Raw genomic sequence first — 19,870 nt, 5'->3', positions numbered from 1 at the left:
CTTGGGTTTTGATTTACGTTGGTAAATATTGATTTTTCCTTCTCTAATGGATGAATTATAGACATTCTGGGGAAGGGCAGTTGATGGATGCAGAAGGGACAAGGACACAGCTACCTTCAAATGACCTTCACTTTCCTTCCAGTGGCCCTGGGTTTCCCAGCTCTGGATGGTACCCCGGGTTCAAACCCCACTCAAATGCCACCTCCCCCAAGTTCTCCCTGATTGCCCCACTGGAGGCTCTGCCTTTCCGCTCTGCCTTTGCCACTCGCCTGGCCTTTAGCACGTGCTGCCCCGTGCCGTAGCTCCGTGTGAATGCGTCTTATCTCCCCAGCTGCGCTGTGAGCTCGGGAGGCTGGGACCACGTACTGTCCACCTGCACCTCCCACAGCACCTGCCACAGGGCCTGGCTCTCGGAGAGCTCCGAGCACACGTCCGTGGGGTGCATGGATGGACTCCAGAGGCAAAGGGAGGAAAGGGGTCCCTTCGCACTGCAGGGGTTCTGTCTGTTTTGAACTCTGAATCACAGTGATATTCGCTCCAGAAAAGCCCACCGTGAAAGCCCTGCCCTTTCTCCACTCGGAGCTGACTGCTGCCAGTGGCTGTGAGCTTCTCCCACGCGTGAGGCTCTCCCAGCCGTGGGCGCTCTGCCCTGGGTGTGTGGAGCAGTGCGGGGCAAACAGAGGGCGGGAGGATCTGCGTCACCCTGCCACGGGACACACACGGCAGGTGACTGCTGTCCGCCCAAATCAGAGTTACAGAGGGCTGATGTGGCCAGTGCTTTCAGGAGGGGGCCGGGGTCCCCTGAGCGGGAGCCTGTGGGGTCAGGATGGCCGAGAGTGAAGGGTGTCCATAGGGGCGGGCAGGCGCCCTGAGAGCTGCCCTCTGTCCACGCGGGGCGTCTGTGCTGAGCACATCCATGTGTGCAGTCTGGGCAGCGGGCAGCGGGCCTGGCTGCACTTGGCTGTGTGCACACACACTGGAGCTGTGCAGGCCTCAGCCTGCTAACACCCACAACCCCTTTGACCCTTGGGGTCCTGCAGACTCTGCCACAGCCGGGCAGAGACACCCTTTGGTTCAGGTGACAAGGCAGTGAAGGGATCCTCAGGATGAAGCCCAGTATTCACTGAGCACGTTCTGCAGCCACTGCTGTGTGCCGGCCCGCGGGCGGACCTGCGGCCAAGGCGCATCCGCGGGGAAGGAGCTCAGGGTCCAGACGATGGAAATCTCATGCAAAGTGCCAAAGGCTGACAGGGAGAGTGGGGCCGAGGGGACGACAGAGCTGGGCAAGCTCATCCACATCGGGGTAACCAGGGCAGGCTTCCTGGAGGAAGGGCTAACTAAGCTGAGACAAGCATCCTGAGTATGTGCCACTCAGACGAAGAGGGAGGAGCGCAGCGGAGGGTGTGGGCAGCAGGAGGGTCTGGGTCTGGCACAGCCCAGAACGGAAAGAAGCTGGGGTGCCCAGTGCTTAGAGGTAACTGGGAAGTGGGGAGCATGAAGGCTGGGTCAGAACTGGTAGGTGTGGGATGTGCCAAAGGGAAGTCTTCTAAAAAGTCTCAAGTGGAAGAGGGGTGTGGCCAGATTTGCACTTTCAGCTGCTGCTCTGCAGGACTAGGCACCGGGAGAAGGCTGGAGGTGGGTGGGCCAGGAATCCCTGGGCAGGGCAGGGTGGCAGAGGGCGCAGGGGCGAGAACAGATCAGAGGCGTGTTTAGATGGGTGAGTGGTGTGACCGTGCATGCCCCAGTTCACTTATTGTCCTGCCATTACTAATAGGGCCCCTTGCTCTCTCACTGAGCACCCCGTTTGGATGATGCATTCCTTGGCCACCCCAGGTGTCGCTGGAGGACTTGCAGACTCAAGCACAGTGAAGCTTTGAGTCTCCAGTGCCTCCTACGAGGAGCCCACCATGGTCCGCTCACCACAGGGACAGGTGGGGGCTAAACTTCTAGAGTTGCCAGCTGTGTGGGGGCCTCAGTTGCATGCTCAAGACCCAGCCATCTGCCACGGGGATTTGGGGCACAGCCATGTACCTGGAAAGTGGCTTCCATTGCTGCTACGTAGAAATAAACACACTAACTCATGGGGCAACTGCATGGGGACACTGTCTAAAGATAGCCCATGCCGGCCAGCCCTCGGGGTGGCCCAGAGGGAGGCTGGGAGGTTTGACAGGGGCCTGGCAGGCGGGCGGTGGATAGAGGAGGTGCCTGGGTTCTTGGGCCAAAGAGATGAGAGCACTAGACTCCTTGGAGACCAGGGGCCCTGGCAAGTGACACTTGATTAGCCAGAGAAGGAAAGCAGTGTCCCTGTTAACGAGTAATTGATCTGCAATTAATCTGGAAGTTGTGAATAAGCTTTTTGCAAGGCACCTAATTAGTAAATCTGGTGCCTTCAGGGGGTGATTACATCCAGTTGAGATTGATGCTTTAATACTTATATTTTAAATACACTTAGTCACAGCTCTCACCTTTTATTAATAGTTGGGACCCTCCTGGAGGAGGGAGTTGGGGACCTTGGGGAAGCCAGCAGGTGATCTGGCCCATTTCCTGAATACAAGGCCCCTGGCCACCCTCTTCCCCTGGTCCTGAGCCCCGTTAGCATGTTTTATAGCAGGAACAGGAGCATCTCAGGCCACATGGGTTCTGAGGTTTGTTCCCCAACAGTGGTTTCAAACTTTATGCCTGATGCCTATTGCACTTGTTCAAAACAGATTCCTGGGCCTAACCTCCTGCGATTCCGAATCAGGAGATGGAGGTAGGACCTGGGATTCTACTTTAAGTAAGCACCCTGGGTGATTCTGATGCCTATGGTCTCTGGACCCCTCTTAGACAAGTGTTGCCTCTGGAAACCCAGTCCTTCCTCCCTGGACACAATGCCCAGATGCTTGCAGATGTCTTCTACTCTGTTACTCCCTTTTACTGGTCTACCATTCATTGTCTCATCCAGCATTTCCCAAAGGATGTCTTGCAGAGCACCGATCCCACGAGAAAAGTCTTTGAAAAAAGTGTCCTGTGGTCAAATCTATTTGGGATATTCTATCCACCTTTTGGAAAGTAAAAATACTTATGGTCATGTAACAGTTAAAGGCTCTGAGAAGTCCTGCAGTCAATAAATCTGCCTCTATTTGCTTGACCCAACTGTATGTAAACAGATTGGACCCTGTAACTGCTTTTCATGGTGGTGGGATTTCTACCCTGTGAAGCTTGGCTTCTGGGCACACTTTGGGCCATATCCCTCTGCCCATTTTCCCCCCACCACCAGGAAGCCCACCTCCTACCCAGAATTCACCCTCCACGCCCGCAGCCTCTTGCTCAATCTCTGTTCCTTCATCAGGGTACCTTCTTCCACCTCAGCCCTGGGAACTCCCCTTCCGAGCCCCACACCTTCCTCCCTGACACTCCGCTGTCAAAGGTGAGTGGGCATGAGCCAACTGGAGCATCTACCGGAAGAGGCGGTTGGCTGAGGAGCTTCGGTGGGCGAAGTTGTTGAAGAAGATCTCTAGCTCCTGATCATTGTCGAAGTCGGCGGCGATGACTGTGCGGACAGGAGAGGGCATGGAGAACTTGGGTGAGGCGATGTCCTGGGAGGAGAGAGGGCTGCAGGTCAGCAGACATGCGGGACAGTGGCGTGGGTGAGAGACGGACTCCCCCACTGTGTGTGTGTGTGTGAGTGTGTGTGTGTGTGTGCGCGCGTGTGCGCACAAAGGTAAGACAGCTTAACCAAACCTCCTCTCTCACCTCCCACATGAGGAACCTGGGAGTCTGTGTTTAGGACCACAGAAGCCTCAGACTGCTTGTTGAACAAGGCGGTAAGAGGAACAGTCCCAATCCATACGAGTGACGCCCTTGGTTTCCTCATTGTGATCACCTGTAGCCTTCCCATCCATCACTTGAGGAAGCACAGACATTAGCATCCCCATTTTTCAGGCGAGTTAACTGAGTCCTGGAGAGGGAGAGGAATTGCCCATACTCATAGCTAATGATAGGGTCATAGCCGGGGCTTCTGATTCCAGACGCTGTGCCCTTTGTACTACGCATCCTTACTCCTCCGCAGTGAGTCAGGCGACGGCTGTGCATTTAAATCCAGGCCTCTCTGCTGACAAGCTGTGTGATCTTAGGCAAGTCACTGAACCCTTGCATCTCACTTTCCTCATCAGTAACACGGGAATAGCAATCGCGGCCCAGGTTGTGAGGACTGCATGTAAAATGCTTGGCACAGAGTGGGCACGAGATAGCTCACTGGCAGTGTGTCCTGGGCTTGCCCCCACTCTCAGCCTTCGGGAAGGTGGCAGAGCCGCCTTTGGCTGTATTTCTGCTGCCTCTGTTACCTTATGTTGTTTCTTGAGAGTCTTTTAATTTTTTAAAAGACATTTGGTTTGAGAAGTGGCGGAGATGCTTGTCCAGGGCTCGGGGAAGGGGGTGGGCAGACTCAGGATAGCCTAGCTGGGACCCTGAAGTCTGGACAGGTCCTGGAAAAGGGTCCCAGGTCTGAAATAGAAGGAGAGCCATGTAGGGTGACCTTCAGACCTTGGGAGCCTGTCTAAATCCCAGGGCCCACGTGGAAAGGGCTGGGAAGGGCACAGTGGCATTTCTGGGAGTGCCCCTCTCCACCCCCCGGCTGGCCCTGCCCCCGGGCCTCATACCGCAGGCCCTGTGCCTGGGCTGCAGAAGCGAGCTGGCCTGGGACAGCTGGCAAGCTGCCTGTCCAGGGAGGCCAAGCAGGGAGGCTGTCCCCATCAGCGCAGTAATGAGGCTGATTAAGAGCCCGGCTAGCTGGCCAGGGAGGGCTGAGCAGGGCCCTAAGAGCTTGGGAACAGAGAGGCCTCAGTGTATCTAACTCGTTCGTATGCTATTGATCCTGTAAAAATGGAAACCTGCATAGCCCCCGTGGGGCTGCCCACTGGACGCCTGGGCTTCCAAGATAATGTATGTAAAGCACTTAGCGCAGTTCCTGGCACATGGAGGCACTTGACAAATGGGTGTCTGTTATTATTATTATTGCTCCTGTGAGCTCTGGGGAGGAGCCATCAGGAGGGTGAGCGGGGTTCATCAGCCTCGGCACACTGCCATTGGGGCTGGGTCACTGTTTGCTGGGGGGCTGTCCTGTGCATGGTAGGACGGTTAGCGTCACCCCTGGCCTCTGCACGCTAGATGTCAGCAGCACCCTCTGTCCCATCATGACAACCAAGAAGACATTGTTCAATGTCTTCGGGTGGGGGCAAAATTGCTGCTGGATGAGAACTTGGGTTAGAACAAAGCTGAATAAAGAAGGAAATCATCCATGATCCCAGGATCAGTGGCTCCAAGTTCAGGCAATACCTCCTCCCACCCAGAGAACCTGGCTCTCAAGCCTTTGCAGGGAGCGCGCAGCTGGGCCTGAGCACCCAGGCGGCTGCCTATGGGGAGGGAGCTGGTGGGCAGCGCCGGACACAGGTTCCTGGAGACTTCCCTGGGACCATCAAACCTCAGGGGAACACTAGAGCTCCCTCTCTCCCTTAGGGGCTTGTGGCAAGATCCGGGTACCTCCAGAGCAATCCTGACTGCCCGAGATCAGCCTCAGCCCTCCACTGCCCTTCTTGAGAAAGCCCCAAGCTTAAGCTCATCAGGCTGGTGGCACCTCCATTACTGTCACCAAACAGCCCCTTTGAAGAGTCCTTGGCATCCCAGTCTATGGACAGCTCAAAGAGGGGGCACAGAGAGGGGTTTGCCCACCCTCTGCCATTTGTCCTTAGGGGCAGCTACTGGATCTGTGGCCTCAACCCCCACACCCCACTGTGCCCTCGGCTGGAACCTCAACTTGCAAAGCTCAGCTGGGGCTACAGATCAGGTTTTCCAATTCCAGAGAATGAAGTGCCCCTCACAGAACCTCCTTTGCTTTGCCCACCTTAGGGGGCTGTTGTCCCTCCTCTGCCGCTGGCTCTCTCTGCTCCGGCCACTAGAGATGTTGCAGTTGCCCAGGCTGGAGTCCACTGCTGTCCCCCAGATGTTACCTTCCTCGTGGCTCTCCACCCCCGCCCCCAGGTTCTGCAGACTCAAGCTCCGTCTCAGCCTAGTGGGAGGCACAGGCAGGACTACACCCCAGGGCAGTGCTGGGTGGCAGGCGGGAGGAAGGGGGGAGGGAGAGGACCCTTCTTACCCGGAAGCGGACCTTCCCGTGGGCACTCATCTGCAGATAGAGGCGGTGGGGCCCGTTCCAGTTGCCATAGACAATGTCCACTTTGCCGTCACGGTTGAAGTCCGCCAGGGCGACACCTCGTCCATGCTGGTGGGGGTCGTCCACACCTGAGGGAAAGGCAGGAGCCCTCAGGACACTGCCCTTCAGGCTCCAGAAACACTCACCTCACAGGGGCTCCATAAGGAGAAGTGGGGGGGCAGCCTTCTGCTGTCCCTGCCCTTCCGGGAGCAGATGGGGGGACAGCTGCAGTCTCAGAAGTTTTCCCCAGCGTGGGAGGTGGGACAGCCATCTAGCTGCGAAGGGAACCAGAACTGGCCTTCAAGCATCCTTTGCCCAGCAAGACATTATTTTTACTCAGTTTAGGGGTAAAATGAGGGGGAGACTAGTGAACATTCTGGAGGACTAAAGCTCTCCCTAGCCACCCCAACACTGCCGCTGGGACACATTAAGTTGACCAGCATGCTTTTGCTTAAATCTCCCAGTGGCTCCTCAGTACTGTTGGGTTAAGTTCAAATCGCTGCCGGGGGGACAAGGCCCATGCCCCTCACCTGGTCTTTGTCTAGTGCTACTCGGCACAAGCCATGTTCCTCTCATTCCTCAAGTGAATCCAGCTCTCTCCAGCTTCTGGGCCTTGGCTTAAGTGGGTCTCTCCTGGGAGGCTCTTTTCCTGGCTCTTGGTTCTCTGGCTCCTTGTTTTTCTTCTGCTATTAGCCACTATGTCACCTCCTCAGGGAAGCCTTCCCTGACCGTCCCCATGAACACAGCCCCTCCCGTCCACCCCGTTAGCCCCCCGCTCCGCGTGCTTTTTCTTCACCGTGCGGATCACACACATAACTGCGTTCCTTTGGGGTTTACTTGCTTAGGGTCAGTTTTCCTATAGACCTTAGGCTCCATGAGGTCAGAGACTGTCTTCTTTTCACCTGTGTTCACACAGCATCTAGCTCAGCGCCGGTAGTGACTTAGTAGTTTCAGTAAATACTTATTGAACAAATAAAGAGACAGATAATTTATCAGAAAGCAACGGGGGTCATTGGTGACAGCAGAGGAAATACCGCACCTCAGGACAGAGAAGCCCACAGCGTGCCTTGTGTGACCTGGGGAGGGAGGCTGGCGTGTCCAAGGTCACCTGCTCCCGCTGTCTGAGTCTGCTAGTGGCCAGCAGGACTGAGCTAATCCTGGGGAGGGTGGAGGGTGGCTGCGCCAGAGGGATAGCCTGACCTGGCTGCCCAGGACAGACACGTTCCTTCAGGCCAAGCGTGGACTGAGAGGTGGTAACACCCGCACCGACTCTTTAGGAGAACAAGCTGCTGTTGGTCATCAGGCCCTCAAAGATGGCAGGCGACAGGGAGTGGGGACCACAGACCCTAGGGAACAGGGGGCACTTGCCAGCTGCAAACATGGGGATCCTTAGGAAGGGAGCCAGGAGAAAGCGGGGTGCTCCCCAAGAACCTTGGAGGCTGAGCATCCTCTGGGGGAGGAGAGGATTTGAGGATGTGGCTAGGAAATGGGGGAGAAGAGGCAGCGAGAGCCAGGCTTGAGAAAGAGGGCTTTCAAAGAAATGGGGGTAGCCTCCAGCCTCTAGGATTAATAACCCATTAATTCTCTGCACAGCTCCCCAGCCCTCATGTCGGTGGCCTTTTGTGTTGGCCCATTTCTCTCCTACCCACGAGGCACCTTGACAAGGAGCTGGTTCCCTTTCACGGGAATAATCGGCACCGGGCTGCATTTCACAGCAGCATCTGTTTGGGTGATGAATGCCCTCTTGACATGTCTTGTTAAACCCCTGCAATCATTCTGACTTTCAATTACGGGCCTCGCACCTTTCCTCTCTCCTCCCGCCTCATACCTTCTCCCACTCCAACTCGTTTGCTCACCTCTGCTTCCATCTCTTTAACACCTTATCAAATCCTCTAGGTTTTCTCCACCACCACCTCGCCTTCATCTTATGATTTTTCAGCAATGAGAAAATTTGCTGCCAGAGTGCATAGCTCTAGGAGGGGAGAGCTGATGGGGAGGACAGGCCTGGGGAGCTGCCTCCAACGTGAGCTTTGCCTGGGCAGGAGGAGAGGGAGAGGCAGGATGGAGAGCTACGAGAGTGTGCATGCGTGTGCGTGTGTGTGTGTGTGTTGCTCAAATGGGAACTCTGAGCAGAGAGCTGGGGAGGAGGCACTCGTATGTCACAGAGATGGATTGACACAGGCTCAGGGATTTGATGCTCATGCATTAGCTGGACCTTGTAGGACTTTTGATCTTGTCTCTAGGTCCCTGCTCACCTCTTCTTCTGGGGGCCAGAGCTTGTCCCTAGGCCACCAAGAAGGAGGTGAAATCGAGCCTTCCGTTTGCTAGCAAGGCAGGAGGGCCTGGGCCGGGAAAAGTGGGGGGAGGGCAGACTGATTACATCCATCAACTTTTATGGCGTCCATTCTGTCATTCAGCAAAATTTACTGGGTGACCACTGCATGCCGAGCATTGTGTCAAGAATGAATGGTACGCAGCCCAGTCCTTGTAGACACAGAGAGATTATCATAGCAAGGTACGCGCCTGAGTGAGAGGTACATGCAAGGGCAGCAGGCGCACAGCAGGGAGTGTCAGTCTCTGCTGGCAGCACAGAGGGAGGCAGGAATGGCTTTGCAGATAGCAAGTGTGCTGAGTGTTGAAGGATAATAAGACGTTCTGCAGGTAGAGAAGGGGGAGAGGGCACTGTAGGCAGAGAGAACAGCAGGTGCAAAGGCCCAGAGGCAGATGAGGGATGAGCACAAAGCAGGGAAAGAGGAACAGAGCTGGGAGCCTGGAGCCCTATTTTGAGTGAAGTTTATCTTGTTTCTTGTCATAGCTATTTGTTTCTTTGTCTGCTTTCCTGTCTAGAATATCAGTGCCTTGTGTGTGTGTGAAAGGGTGGGGTAGGGTGGTCTTAGCCTCATCCGAGTCAGCATCCCCAGCTCTTTGCACCGGTCTGGCAGTTAGCAGTAGCGCAAATGGTTACTGGGTTGAATTGAATGCTTAAGATAAATGTGGGGAGGGGACATGGAGAGAGGCAACCTGCAGGGGAAATTGATGCTGAGACTCAAGCAGGGCTCAGAGGAACATGGGCCAATTCCAGCTGCTGGACAGTGGATAATGGTCAGGAGTTCCAGCCCCCCTCTCCAGCAGCAAACACCCCTTCGGCCTGAGCCATGCGGGGGGTGTGCAATGTTACCGTGTGTGGGGCAGAGGATGACTGGTCCCACTCTCCTGAGGCCTCTGGGGTCGTACCAGAGGGGCAGGGCAGCCCAGGTCCCTGTGGTCCGGGGCTGAGGGACACAGGGCAGCGGCTGCACTCACCAGCACTGGCAGCTGCGTCCACAAAGGTGCCATCGCCCCGGTTATGGAAGAGGAAGTTGGGCCCGTTCTCGTTGTCACAGAAGATATCCGAGGCGCTGCTGCTGAGGATGGGGCCCACGCTGACACCCCGGCCCCCTGGGAGAGGACATTGACCCACAGTAAGCGGCAGGACGCAGCTGCTTCTCAGGCCTGCAAGACGCTGCACTAGTAGTGCCCCAGAAGAGCCTGGTGGGGGGCTCTGACCTTCCAGAGGCTTCCCTGAGCCCAGGTCTGGGCTCGAAGTCCCACAGACCGAAGCGGAGGAGAACACACTCATGTGGAGGCCAGCGAGGAGCAAGACCACGTCACATTGTGCCGCAGGGATGATTCCGCGAACGAAGGCGCAGTGCTGGCTGAGTCACAGTAACCCCCACACCAGCTCTGACCACGGCATTTTGGTCCAGGCACAGATTTCCCGGGCCACCCGCCCACACCCTGTCACACCTGTGCTGGTGAACTCCTGTTCTAAGACCTTATAGGACTAAGTTCCAGCTGCAGATACAGGGTGCCTATTACCTGGCCCCGTTTGACATAGTGAGCGCCTGGGAGTGACCCGCAGGCGTCCACAGCACCCGGCTGTTGGAGTCCGGTGCAGCGTCTGAACGGAGGGCGCAGGGCCACCGTACTGATTTGGAGGAGGGCCCATGACGTACTTTTAAGGAACAAGCAATTTGGCCCTGGCCGGGTGGCTCAGTTGGTTGGAGTGTTCTGTACACCAAAAGGCTGCAGGTTCGATCCCCGGTTGGGATGCGTACAAGAGGCAACAAACTGCTGTGTCTCTCTCCCTCTCTCCCTCCCTCCCTCCCCCTCTCTCTAAAAATCAATGGGAACGTGTTTTCAGGTGAGGATTTAAAAAAAAGAAAAACCAATTTGCCAAGTAATTGTATTGTGTGATGTTACTTTTCTTTAAAAAAAAAGGGGGGGGGATACATGATGTTTTTGAAACATGTTTGTGCAAACTTGTGAGTTTGGGGGAAAGTGGGGAAGGCTACGCCCTGTGCCCCACTGGCTGCTGGTGGGGGGAGGTGGGGGGAGGGAAGAAAGGATGGTAGCTGGCTGTTTTGTGAATGTCTTCATATTGTTTATCTTGTTCCAACAAGAATTGTTTCTTTTGTTTAAAAAGAAAACATCCAGCCCTGGCCAGTTTTGCTCAGCGGTTAGAGCGTCGGCCTGCGGTCCAGAGAGACCCGGGTTCAGTTCCCACTAAGGGCACGACCATGTACCTCGGTTGCAGTTTGTCCCCGGCCCTGGTTGGTCGTGCAGGTGGCAGCCACTTGGTGTGTCCCTTTCACATCGATGTTTCTCTCTCTCTCTCCCCCCCTCCCACTCTATCTGAGCAAAAATATGGAAAAATGTCCTTGAGTGAGGATAAAAGAAAAAAAAGAAAAAAAGAATAAATAAAAAAACATCCAGATGTGTATTTTTTAAAAAGGGAAAGAAATCAAGCCAACCTACATGAGGATCTGAAGTCTCCAAGATCAAATTTGGGCTACCCACGTCAACAAGTCCAATCTAAAAACATTTTGAACAGACCACCCCAAATGATGGGGTTCAAATAAAGCCCTGAAAACCACCCCCCCAAGCATTGGAAACACAATGCAGAAAACAGCCCGACCAGGGCCAGGACGTGGATTCTAGCCCCAGCACGGCTCTTTACAAGATGGTGTGACCTTGGGCAGTTTGCGTTACCCTCTAGCCTCAGTTCCCTCATCTGCAAAATGGGAACGGTGTGACCTGCTTTTGTTATTTCTGGGTTTTTGAGAAGATCAAGTGAGGTGAGCTACGGGAAAGGTCTTTGTGAATCCTACCACTTTGCTACTCAGAGTCAGGTTCACGGACCTGCCTCAGGGGCACCACCTGGGAGCTTGTTAGAATGCAGAATCCCAGGCCCCTACCCAATCAGGCCTTGCATTCTAACAGGTTTCTGTATACAGTGCGGTCTGAAAAGTGCTTCAATAAAGGGCTGTTCGGTACTGTAAGAATAGTTATCAGAGCACTCAGAAGAACTTGATTCTTTATTAAATAAATGAGAGCTCAGGCAGACCGGAGTGATGTTGGGCCAGGCGCCCCCTGCCTGCTGCCGTTGGGTGCAGCAGAGGTTCCCACAAAAGGTCTGTGCCATTTGGGAGGGAGGTTCTCTTGGTCCCCAGGCTCCTTCTGTCCTTTGAGATGCCCCTGAAGAAAATCATTAGACCTGTCTACCTGTGCAAATACACGGAACCTGACCACCAGGGCCAATGTGTGGGGACAGAGGGACAGGATGGGGCAAGTGGCACTGCCACTGTCATGGTGGGGCTCCACGTTAACACATTCTGGGCCTGGTGCCTCCCGATTCCTCCCAGGTAATCTGATTCGTTCTCAGAGAGAGCCCACGCCTAATGAAAATGAAGCACGAAGTCCACAACGCTGCTAGGGAGCATCATCCAAGATGCAACCAGTGCTTTTCATTAGGAGAGCCACTGTGCGGGCGGGAAGCTTTCCGACGCCTTTCCTACAGTCCGCTGGGAGGGGTGCTGGGCCACAACCTGGGCACCACTGCGGCCCATTCGGAGCGGAGCTGCCGAGTGGCTGTTGGCAGCTGTCCCTGCCCGGGTCCTGCCAGACTCCAGCCCAGTAGCAGGCTTCCGTGAGAAACCTCTGGAATTCCAGGTGAGGCTCTGGGACTCTGTGGCCATGCAACTCCATCCTTCCTCCCCCCACTCCAGCATCCTTCAATTTCCTCTCTGCCTCTGGCTCCCAAGCTGTGACACATTCCCTTCATTTTCTACAAAGCAGGTTATTTCCCTCTTGGACAAATTTCTAAATCTTTCTAATTAACTAATTGGGTTGGGTTGAAGCCTTCCACCATTTGTAACCTGTAATTACTAGAAAATTGCCATGGTAACCACACTACTAATTAGTGACAATTTATTGCCATGGCGATCAGACCATAACAGAGATGTTACCCACAACTCCTTCTTGGCAAGTTCGCTGTACAGTTGGGAGCAGGTGAGTTGACAGCTGGGAGGCTGGCCTCTTGGGCACTGGCCCCAGCAGCCTCCGGTGAGGGGCCAACCTGGGGTCTGAGGCAGGGCAGCCAGGTGTCTGCACCCCTCACTGGTGCTGCAGGGGAAACTCTTCTCCCAGGTCGATCCTGTAAGTCTTTAAACCAATAAAATCCATCCACCTGTGTAGCCTGACACCCCAGCTCCCTGCCTGGTCAATGACAGGCCCCTTACTCAGTAAGTATCTTTGTCTGGACCTTCCCCCTCCTCCTCTAGCCTGTCCCCTCCTCTGTCACACCCTCCATCCTCCCCTTCCTACAGTTTAGCACACCCCTTAGGGGCTACCCAGGGGGCAGCTGGGAACATTTTTATTTGGCCCTGGAGAATGATGTCCCAACAGGGAGTTAAACTCCACTTGCCATCAATGAATTCTTATATACTCGAGGCTGGCACGTGCTTGTGGGGACAACCAGTTCCCCAGTAGGGGCTGGAGAGGCAGCACTGGTGGTGGGAAAGACGGAGGGTCAGAAAGTTCAGGCTCTGCGACCTTGGGCACAACACTGGACCTTTCTGAGCATCCTGTTTTCTCACAAGAGAAAGACTGATAATAATAATAGCTTTTTCAGGGCTGTCATAAAACAGCTTGTTTTGGGAAGGTACCTTGGAAAATGTCAGGTGCCACACAGTCCTTAGCTGGGACTATGTCCCACCTGCTGGGTGAGTAATATCCATTCAAAGACCTCCTGGTTCTGCTGTTGGGTGTGAAGGCTGCTCCCCGCCCATCCCATCCTGAAGGCTCCTTCGCCCACCAGGCTGGGTGGGAGAGGTGAGGTTACAGGGGCAAATGTGCCCCATGCCTCCCTCTCTCTCCTGCCACATTCCTGCACCTCCTTTGATGCCTCATTTACTCTCAAGAACCACACCCTTCAACCTCTGAACCCTGTATGTGGGTGATGCAGACTCAAGTCCAGTTGGAGTGCAGGTCATCCATCTCTCAGACCACATCTGGGCCAGCGCACAGGAGTACAGGGTGCAGGGCGGTGGGGGGAGGAAGGGAAAGAGAGGCTGTAGGGAAGAGGGTATGTGCTGCTGAACCACCCCAAACTGCGCCTGAGGACCCAGGGGCCAAGAGGCAGGAGGATTCTCTGCTGAGGAAAAGCCTCTAGGTTCTGGCCCCACCTCTGCACCCTCTCTGGCCACAGGACCTGGGAGCTCTCTCCAGGCCTTGGTCCTGCTCTCTGTGAAGTGGGTGGGGCGAGGAGATCTCCAGAGCGCTTCCACCTCTGCTCCTCAGTGCACCCTCGGGGCTGGGCTGCGGCCCAGCGTGGTGGGCATGGAATCCTGGGCACGTCTGGACTTGGCACCGTGGAGGCGGAGGCGAGGCATAGGCCAGGGAACTTGGACCTGCGAGAGCAGTCTGCTGGGACCTTGACAGAAATATGATGCTGGTGGGCGCCAAGGCCTGCGGGCCGCCAGGCACATCCAAGTATTGTAACATAGCAGCAAAGACGCTGGAAAATGTAGGGGTGGGGCAATGGGCAGTGTACGTGTGCGCGCGTGTGTGGAGGGGTGTGAGGGGAAGGGCAAGATGGTGACAGGGTCTCTCACCCTAAATTTCCTGGCAGTTCTACCACATAATAACACTGCTGGTGCTAATGTTGCCTGGCCCCCACCCAGCCCTCTGTGAGCACCAGACGCCGGGCAGGGGGCAGGGGGCAGGGTGCACAGGTGAATGGGGTATTAGACAAGGACATTCCCGCGGTTCCCCAGTCCTCCCTCCCACCCCTGCAGGCTGCTGAGGGGCAGGTGGGCAGGAGGACAGGCTCCAGCATTTGTCTGCTGGGTGGGGCTTCCCACACCTGGCACCAGGTGGTTTCTGGAGGGAAGTCTGTCTTCACCGTGCCCCCCCCCCCCAGGCCGTGAGGGGCGGAAGGAGCTGCTGCAGGAAAGAGGAGCTGTTGCAGGCAAAGGAGTGGCAGGAATGGCCCCCGACAGCCTGTTCCGTCCCGTGTTCCAGGTGTTGCACACGTTTCATCTCTCCTCACCACTTCCTAGGAAATGAGGCTCAGGGAGGAAACCGAGGTCAGGGAGGCGGATGCCAGCCCGCAGGCAACAGGTCACAGTTCGGCCCCCATGCTCTCCCCACAGTGCTCTCGGACTCTTCTCCGAAGGTCCCTCCGGGCAGAGAAGCCTCTACTTCTGGAGGGGCCGGAGTAGCCAGCCACGGGCCTGAGGTGTCTTTAACATCTCTTATTTTAGCTGAAGAATTTGGGTACCAAGATTGCATTTGCACTGGATAACATATCTGTGTTTGTTGTGAAAGAAAAGTGATGTCCCTTTTCGTCAGTCATTTAATGCATCTGGCAGCCTGTGTATCTCAGGGCCCTGGGTGCCCTGGCAGGGCCCTGGGCCCTGGCTGAGGAGCCTGTCACTCCAGCCCTGCCTGTTCCCTGCTGTCAGATCTGGCTCCACTCCCGCGCAAGGCCAGCGCCCGCCTAGGGGAGGCTCCGTGGTCCCCACTCTGCCGCCCCTGGTCACCTCTCCGGAGCTGGCTGGTGGGGATCCGCCAGAAGGCCTCAGCTGGGCTTTAGGCATCTCTGTCTCCTCCAATAATGACTTCCTATAAATCAGATCTGCCCTCGCTTTGTTCTGCTCTGCTCCCAGCCAACAGCGAAACTCCCCACCCAACACCATAAATCCACCTTCATTTTCTTTCCAAAATTCTTTTAAGGTTTCTTTAATCACCACCTTGCAGCCCAGACAGATGCTCCCCTAAAGGGTGAGGACAGAATACAGAGTTCTTGGGCAGGGGTTGCCTTCATGGGAGGCAGGGTCAGAGAGAAGGGAAAGATGGATTCCAGCGGAGCCAGGAACGAGGAGGCCACGTCTGCGCCCAGGGCTAAGGACAGGCTGGGAATGTGGGGGATGCTCCAGGGCAGGGGCTGGGCCTGCTTGCTTTGTGCTCCCCCTGTGCCCAGCATGGTGCTCCCTACACCCAAGGGATGCCCAGCAGAGGGCCCTGGCATCCCTGTTGGAACTTCAGGGAGGAGGGTGTTGCTGGGCGCTGCCTGTGTGTGAGTCCTGTGCCAGGCATGTCCCATGTCTACCTCCTTTCATTCTCACAACACCCCCATTTTGCAGGTGAGGAAACTGAGGCCCACAGAGATTAATAATCCTGCGTCCACTGCTGCCTGGACAGGACATGGCGGAGGCAGGATCGGCACCTGCACTCTGGCTCCAGATACCGCCCTCCTGCAAGCTGTTAGCGGGCTAGTTCAAGGTGCCCCCAGGGACCGAGGGACTTGCCCAAGGTCACTTGGGGCCCGGAGGCAGTGCTGACCTCTTGGGCCCCACCTTCCCTTTCCTTGGGTTCCATGCCAGGCCCTGTGCCATGGGAGCACTGATTCTCAGGATCCCCATGGAGAGTGGTTCCCTGCACTGTCCAGGCTTAAGAGGCTGTGAGCAGCTGAGGAAGTCGGGGCTTGGGATTCTCATTGAACCAGAAACCATGGGGAGTGGCCTTCCCTCAGCTCAACGCAGCACCAGAGACTCTTCCAACGTTGCCCCCCCAGGGGCCCTCCAGCCCCCCAGTCCCCCGAGATCCGGCACGCTGGCCGCTAGATGGCACTGTGACCCAGCAGAGCGGCGGCCGCCAGCGGAATCGACTGTCTGGAGAGGAGGCCTCCCCTCCCCCTCCGAGAAACCCGACAGCCAGTGCCGGCAGCACCATCACCCGGGCCTGCCGACGGGGTTGCCGGGCCTCCCCTTACTGCCCTGGGCACCCTAGGCCAGGCAGCTGCTTCAGCCACAAAAATCGGGGACCATGCTGAAAGTCTGAGTGCCAGTCCCTGGGGCTGTGTACCAGGCTGCTCTAACGTGTCCTTCACCAGCCCTTCCCGTCTCTGGAGGTCATCAGAAAGGTCAGCTGGTTGTGGCAATTTAGGCATCTAGGCATCTAGAAACTGCTAGTTTCTCTACATCCCCCTGTGTGACCTTGGGCAAGTCTCTTCTGTCTCTGGACCTTCATTTGTTCTTTTGTAAAATGGGAAGTTCTTTGAGGTCTGTCCAGCAGATGGATATTGTATGGCTTGGTTCCCGGGACCTGCTGCTCCCTGACTGCACATCTGGCCGTGGCTTGCTGCCCTCCCTGTCTGCTCGGGCCCTGCACCTCGCTGCTGCTGCCTCACCCCTTCCCAGGCCCCCGGGCGCTGGCCACGTGCCAGAGCCTCAGCAATCAGGTTGGGCTCCAGTGGTGGTCCTTACATTTGGGGTCCATTCCTGGGGCTCAGGGGGGTGCTCGGGGCTAGTTTTCCAGCCAGATGTCCACGAGTTGTTAATGGAATGACAACAGGAGTTGCAGGGTAGAGTTGGGGGGCTTGGCAGGCATGAAAAGGGTGGGCTGGGGAAGGCGGGCAGATAGTAACCTGGTGGGCCAAATAGGTTCTCGTCAGCCAAATGGCTTTTGGAAGTCTGCAAAGCTGCTCTAACGTGTCCTCTGGGCACGCCAGCTGCCCCGGCCTGCCTGTGTGCTCCACAGAAGCTGCCGTCCCTTCCTTGAGCTGCCCTGTCCTTCCAGCACCGCCCTGCGCCGTTGGCTGGTGCTCCCACCCCATCCGTGCTCCTCAGCTGTCTGCTCCTGGTCCCTTCCTAGCCCCTCCCGGGTTCCTGCCAGCCGTCTGCCAGCCCGCCTGTGTGAACAATGTCCCCTTCATGCTCAAACCCAGCTACAACCTTCTGAATCCTTTTATTCTGTGTATAACCCTCTTTCCCAGACTTGCGTTCCTTCCATCTCATCATTTTCAATTGCTACATCTCCCCAGCCCACCCTCCTTCTCCTGCAGATCAAGGCACTTAATTGCCAAGCCAGCCCAGTGCACAGAACTGGGACCTATTCAGAAAAACAGATTGTACAAATCTAGGCTGAAGCTCCTGCATGTTTATTCCTTTTCCCAGGAAAACATAGTTTATTACTGACACTCAGCCTTCCTGCTGCACATCCACGCGTGGCGCTCCGGAGGGCTCTATGGGCTTGGGCTGTGCAGACTGTTTTATTGTCTAGTCATATGTTCTCACAAACTTTGTCAGACAGGCCAACATCAATCTCCGCCTTTCACCGAGGTGGAAAGTTGGCTAGAGAAAGGCGTCGTAAACTCAGGGGAGGCTGTGACAACCCTTTCTGGGTAGGACTTTGAGATTATGCCACCACTCAGGTGTCTGGAGGAAGGGGGACAGCCCACATGACCCCTCAAGGACCCTCCGAGCCCCAGGATTTGGATTCAGGCAGGATGCTACCTTGGCCGTCTGCGGTGCAGACTGGGATGGCTGTATTGGGAAGGTCAACCAGGGAGAGAATTTCTCTGTCCCGAGGGCGGAGGCAGTGTGAGTGAGGCTGAAGTTCATGTGCGAAGTCGTTGTGCACAGCTCTGGCTTCCTGATTTCTGGCACCCAAAACCGAATTGCTCTGCCATCAGCAGCCTATTGGCAGATTATCAGAGTTTAGTCAGCAGCCGTGCTGGAATTAGAAAAACAGCCTTCCCTGGAAAGATCTCCCTGTCAGAGACTCTGACAATAGGTCCCCCATCCAGAAAGATGTGGGGGGAGTTTGCCTTCCAAAAAAGTGCTGGAGAGGTTTTGGAACAAGAACACGATTCTTTGAGCTCAGTTATCCGAGACAGGACCCGGCTGAAGCTTAGGGATTTAGCTAGCACTGAATTCCTGGCTGCTTATGTGTAAGGAAATAATTTCATCTGCTGCTTGGCAATAAAGGATGCTTTAAATCTCAGCCTTTGTGACTCGTCAGTTTTCTCCTACAGAACCTGTTTGGGTCACAGCAGGGAATGGGACAGGAGGTTCCAGGGACGGGATGCTGTTATGGTATTCACACCCAATGTCTGATGTACCCCAAGGGACCCCATAGAGCCCACACCGGCCAGCTATCTCATCAACCGTTGGAGAGGCAACATTGGAGAATCCCCTGTGGGTGGTGAGATGAAATAAAGTCTTCATCCTCCTTCTCCAGGGACACCAACCCATCCTCTCCTGTGGTGTCGGATGAACTAGAGTCAGCCTTGCAAGGCCTGGCCCCCAGCCCCCGCCCCCAGCTTGCAGCATCCCATGTCACTTTGCATACCTGTATACTTGCTGACCCCAGCCTCAGCAGCCACATCTCTGAGTGCCAGAATGCCCCGAGACAGGTCACTGGCCTCGGGGTCCATTTCAATGAGGGCATCAGGGCCCACGTTACCATAGGCATAATTGGCAATGTAGATAGAGTAGCGTCCAGAGCCCTGAGGAGGAAGGGAAGGAGGTGAGCAGGCCCATCTGGGCTCATCGAGGTCTTTCCCCAGAAAGGATCCCTCCCCCCTCTCGCAGGGCCGTAGCTCTTGCACGGGCTGGTTTTCCCCGGGGTCTGGTGTGCGTGCCTGGCAGGCTGTGCACTGCACAACTCCAGAGCTGTGCGTCAGAGGCTGCAAAGTGCACGGTGCCCCCTGGAGTCCCACAAAAAAGCCACCCTCCTTCTCTTTCTATCCTGTCCCAGAAGAACACACCCCTCCCTCTCCCTCGCCGCCACCTTTTTATAGACAATTTTCTAATGTGCCTCCCTCCAGCTGAGCTCTCTCCAGCTGCCAGCCAGGGTAGCTGCTCAATAAATATTTGCTGATTGATTGATCTACCAGTCCCCATTATTCTCAGTCTCTCTCTCCCATTCAAGCTCACTCCAGCCAAGATGACAGACAAACTCCTGAGACATCTCCCCGCCACTTCCCACACTAGACTCCTCCACTCCTCTGTCTTGGGAGCAGGAGAGGCTCAGAGATGCAGGGGTCCTCCTTCCCTCTCCCATTCCTTTGTTTTCCCCACTTTATATAGAAAGAAATAGTATACTGCTTCTGCCTTTATACCACTGTCTCAGAAATGTTTCCCTTTGCACCCTCCTTGGCGCTGTAGTCATTCTGTTCTGTAGTCCGCAACACCGCTGATGAAGGGGCTTTGCTGCCGTCATGATGATGGAGTTTGTTCAAGGGTTGCCTCCTTTCTCCCAAGAGACCCACACAATTTCTAAGGCAGGTTCCTAGCTTTCCTCCCACCCTTTTCAACATGTCCCTCCAATTAATCAGATCGTAGAGATTTCCTGAGCCCTAACTACGTGCAAGGCGCTCTGCTGTAAGTGTACGTAAGACAAAGTCTTCGTTCTTAGGCTGCTTGTGGTCGAGTTTAAAGGCAAACCTCCGCCAGGACAGTGCGAGAGGAACCACTTCGTTCAAGATAGCAAGAGTGGGCACTGTCCCCCTCTTTGCAACCCCCTGCTTGCTTCTGTTTCTTACCTAATGGCCCCTCGGCAGAACCCAGTTCC

At 55.6% G+C, this 19,870-nt stretch overlaps 1 protein-coding gene across 1 annotated transcript in view; it reads right to left on the bottom strand.

Annotated features, from left to right (window-relative positions):
* Positions 1–19,870, bottom strand: part of CRTAC1 (cartilage acidic protein 1) — a 148,684-nt gene that overhangs the window by 29,565 nt on the left and 99,249 nt on the right. Inside the window, exons 5-8 of the mRNA XM_036265128.1 lie at positions 18,647–18,803; positions 9,494–9,628; positions 6,134–6,279; positions 3,442–3,578 (exon numbers count right to left, since the gene is read on the bottom strand). Coding sequence (XP_036121021.1) covers positions 3,442–3,578; positions 6,134–6,279; positions 9,494–9,628; positions 18,647–18,803 — 575 coding nt within the window. The remainder of the gene's footprint in view (positions 1–3,441; positions 3,579–6,133; positions 6,280–9,493; positions 9,629–18,646; positions 18,804–19,870) is intronic.

This window comes from Molossus molossus, unplaced genomic scaffold (genome assembly GCF_014108415.1).
Source record: "Molossus molossus isolate mMolMol1 unplaced genomic scaffold, mMolMol1.p scaffold_m16_p_17, whole genome shotgun sequence".
In the NCBI taxonomy this organism is placed as follows: Eukaryota; Metazoa; Chordata; class Mammalia; order Chiroptera; family Molossidae; genus Molossus; species Molossus molossus.
Note: the sequence above shows the minus strand (reverse complement) of the source record. Positions and strands in the feature narration are given on the sequence as shown.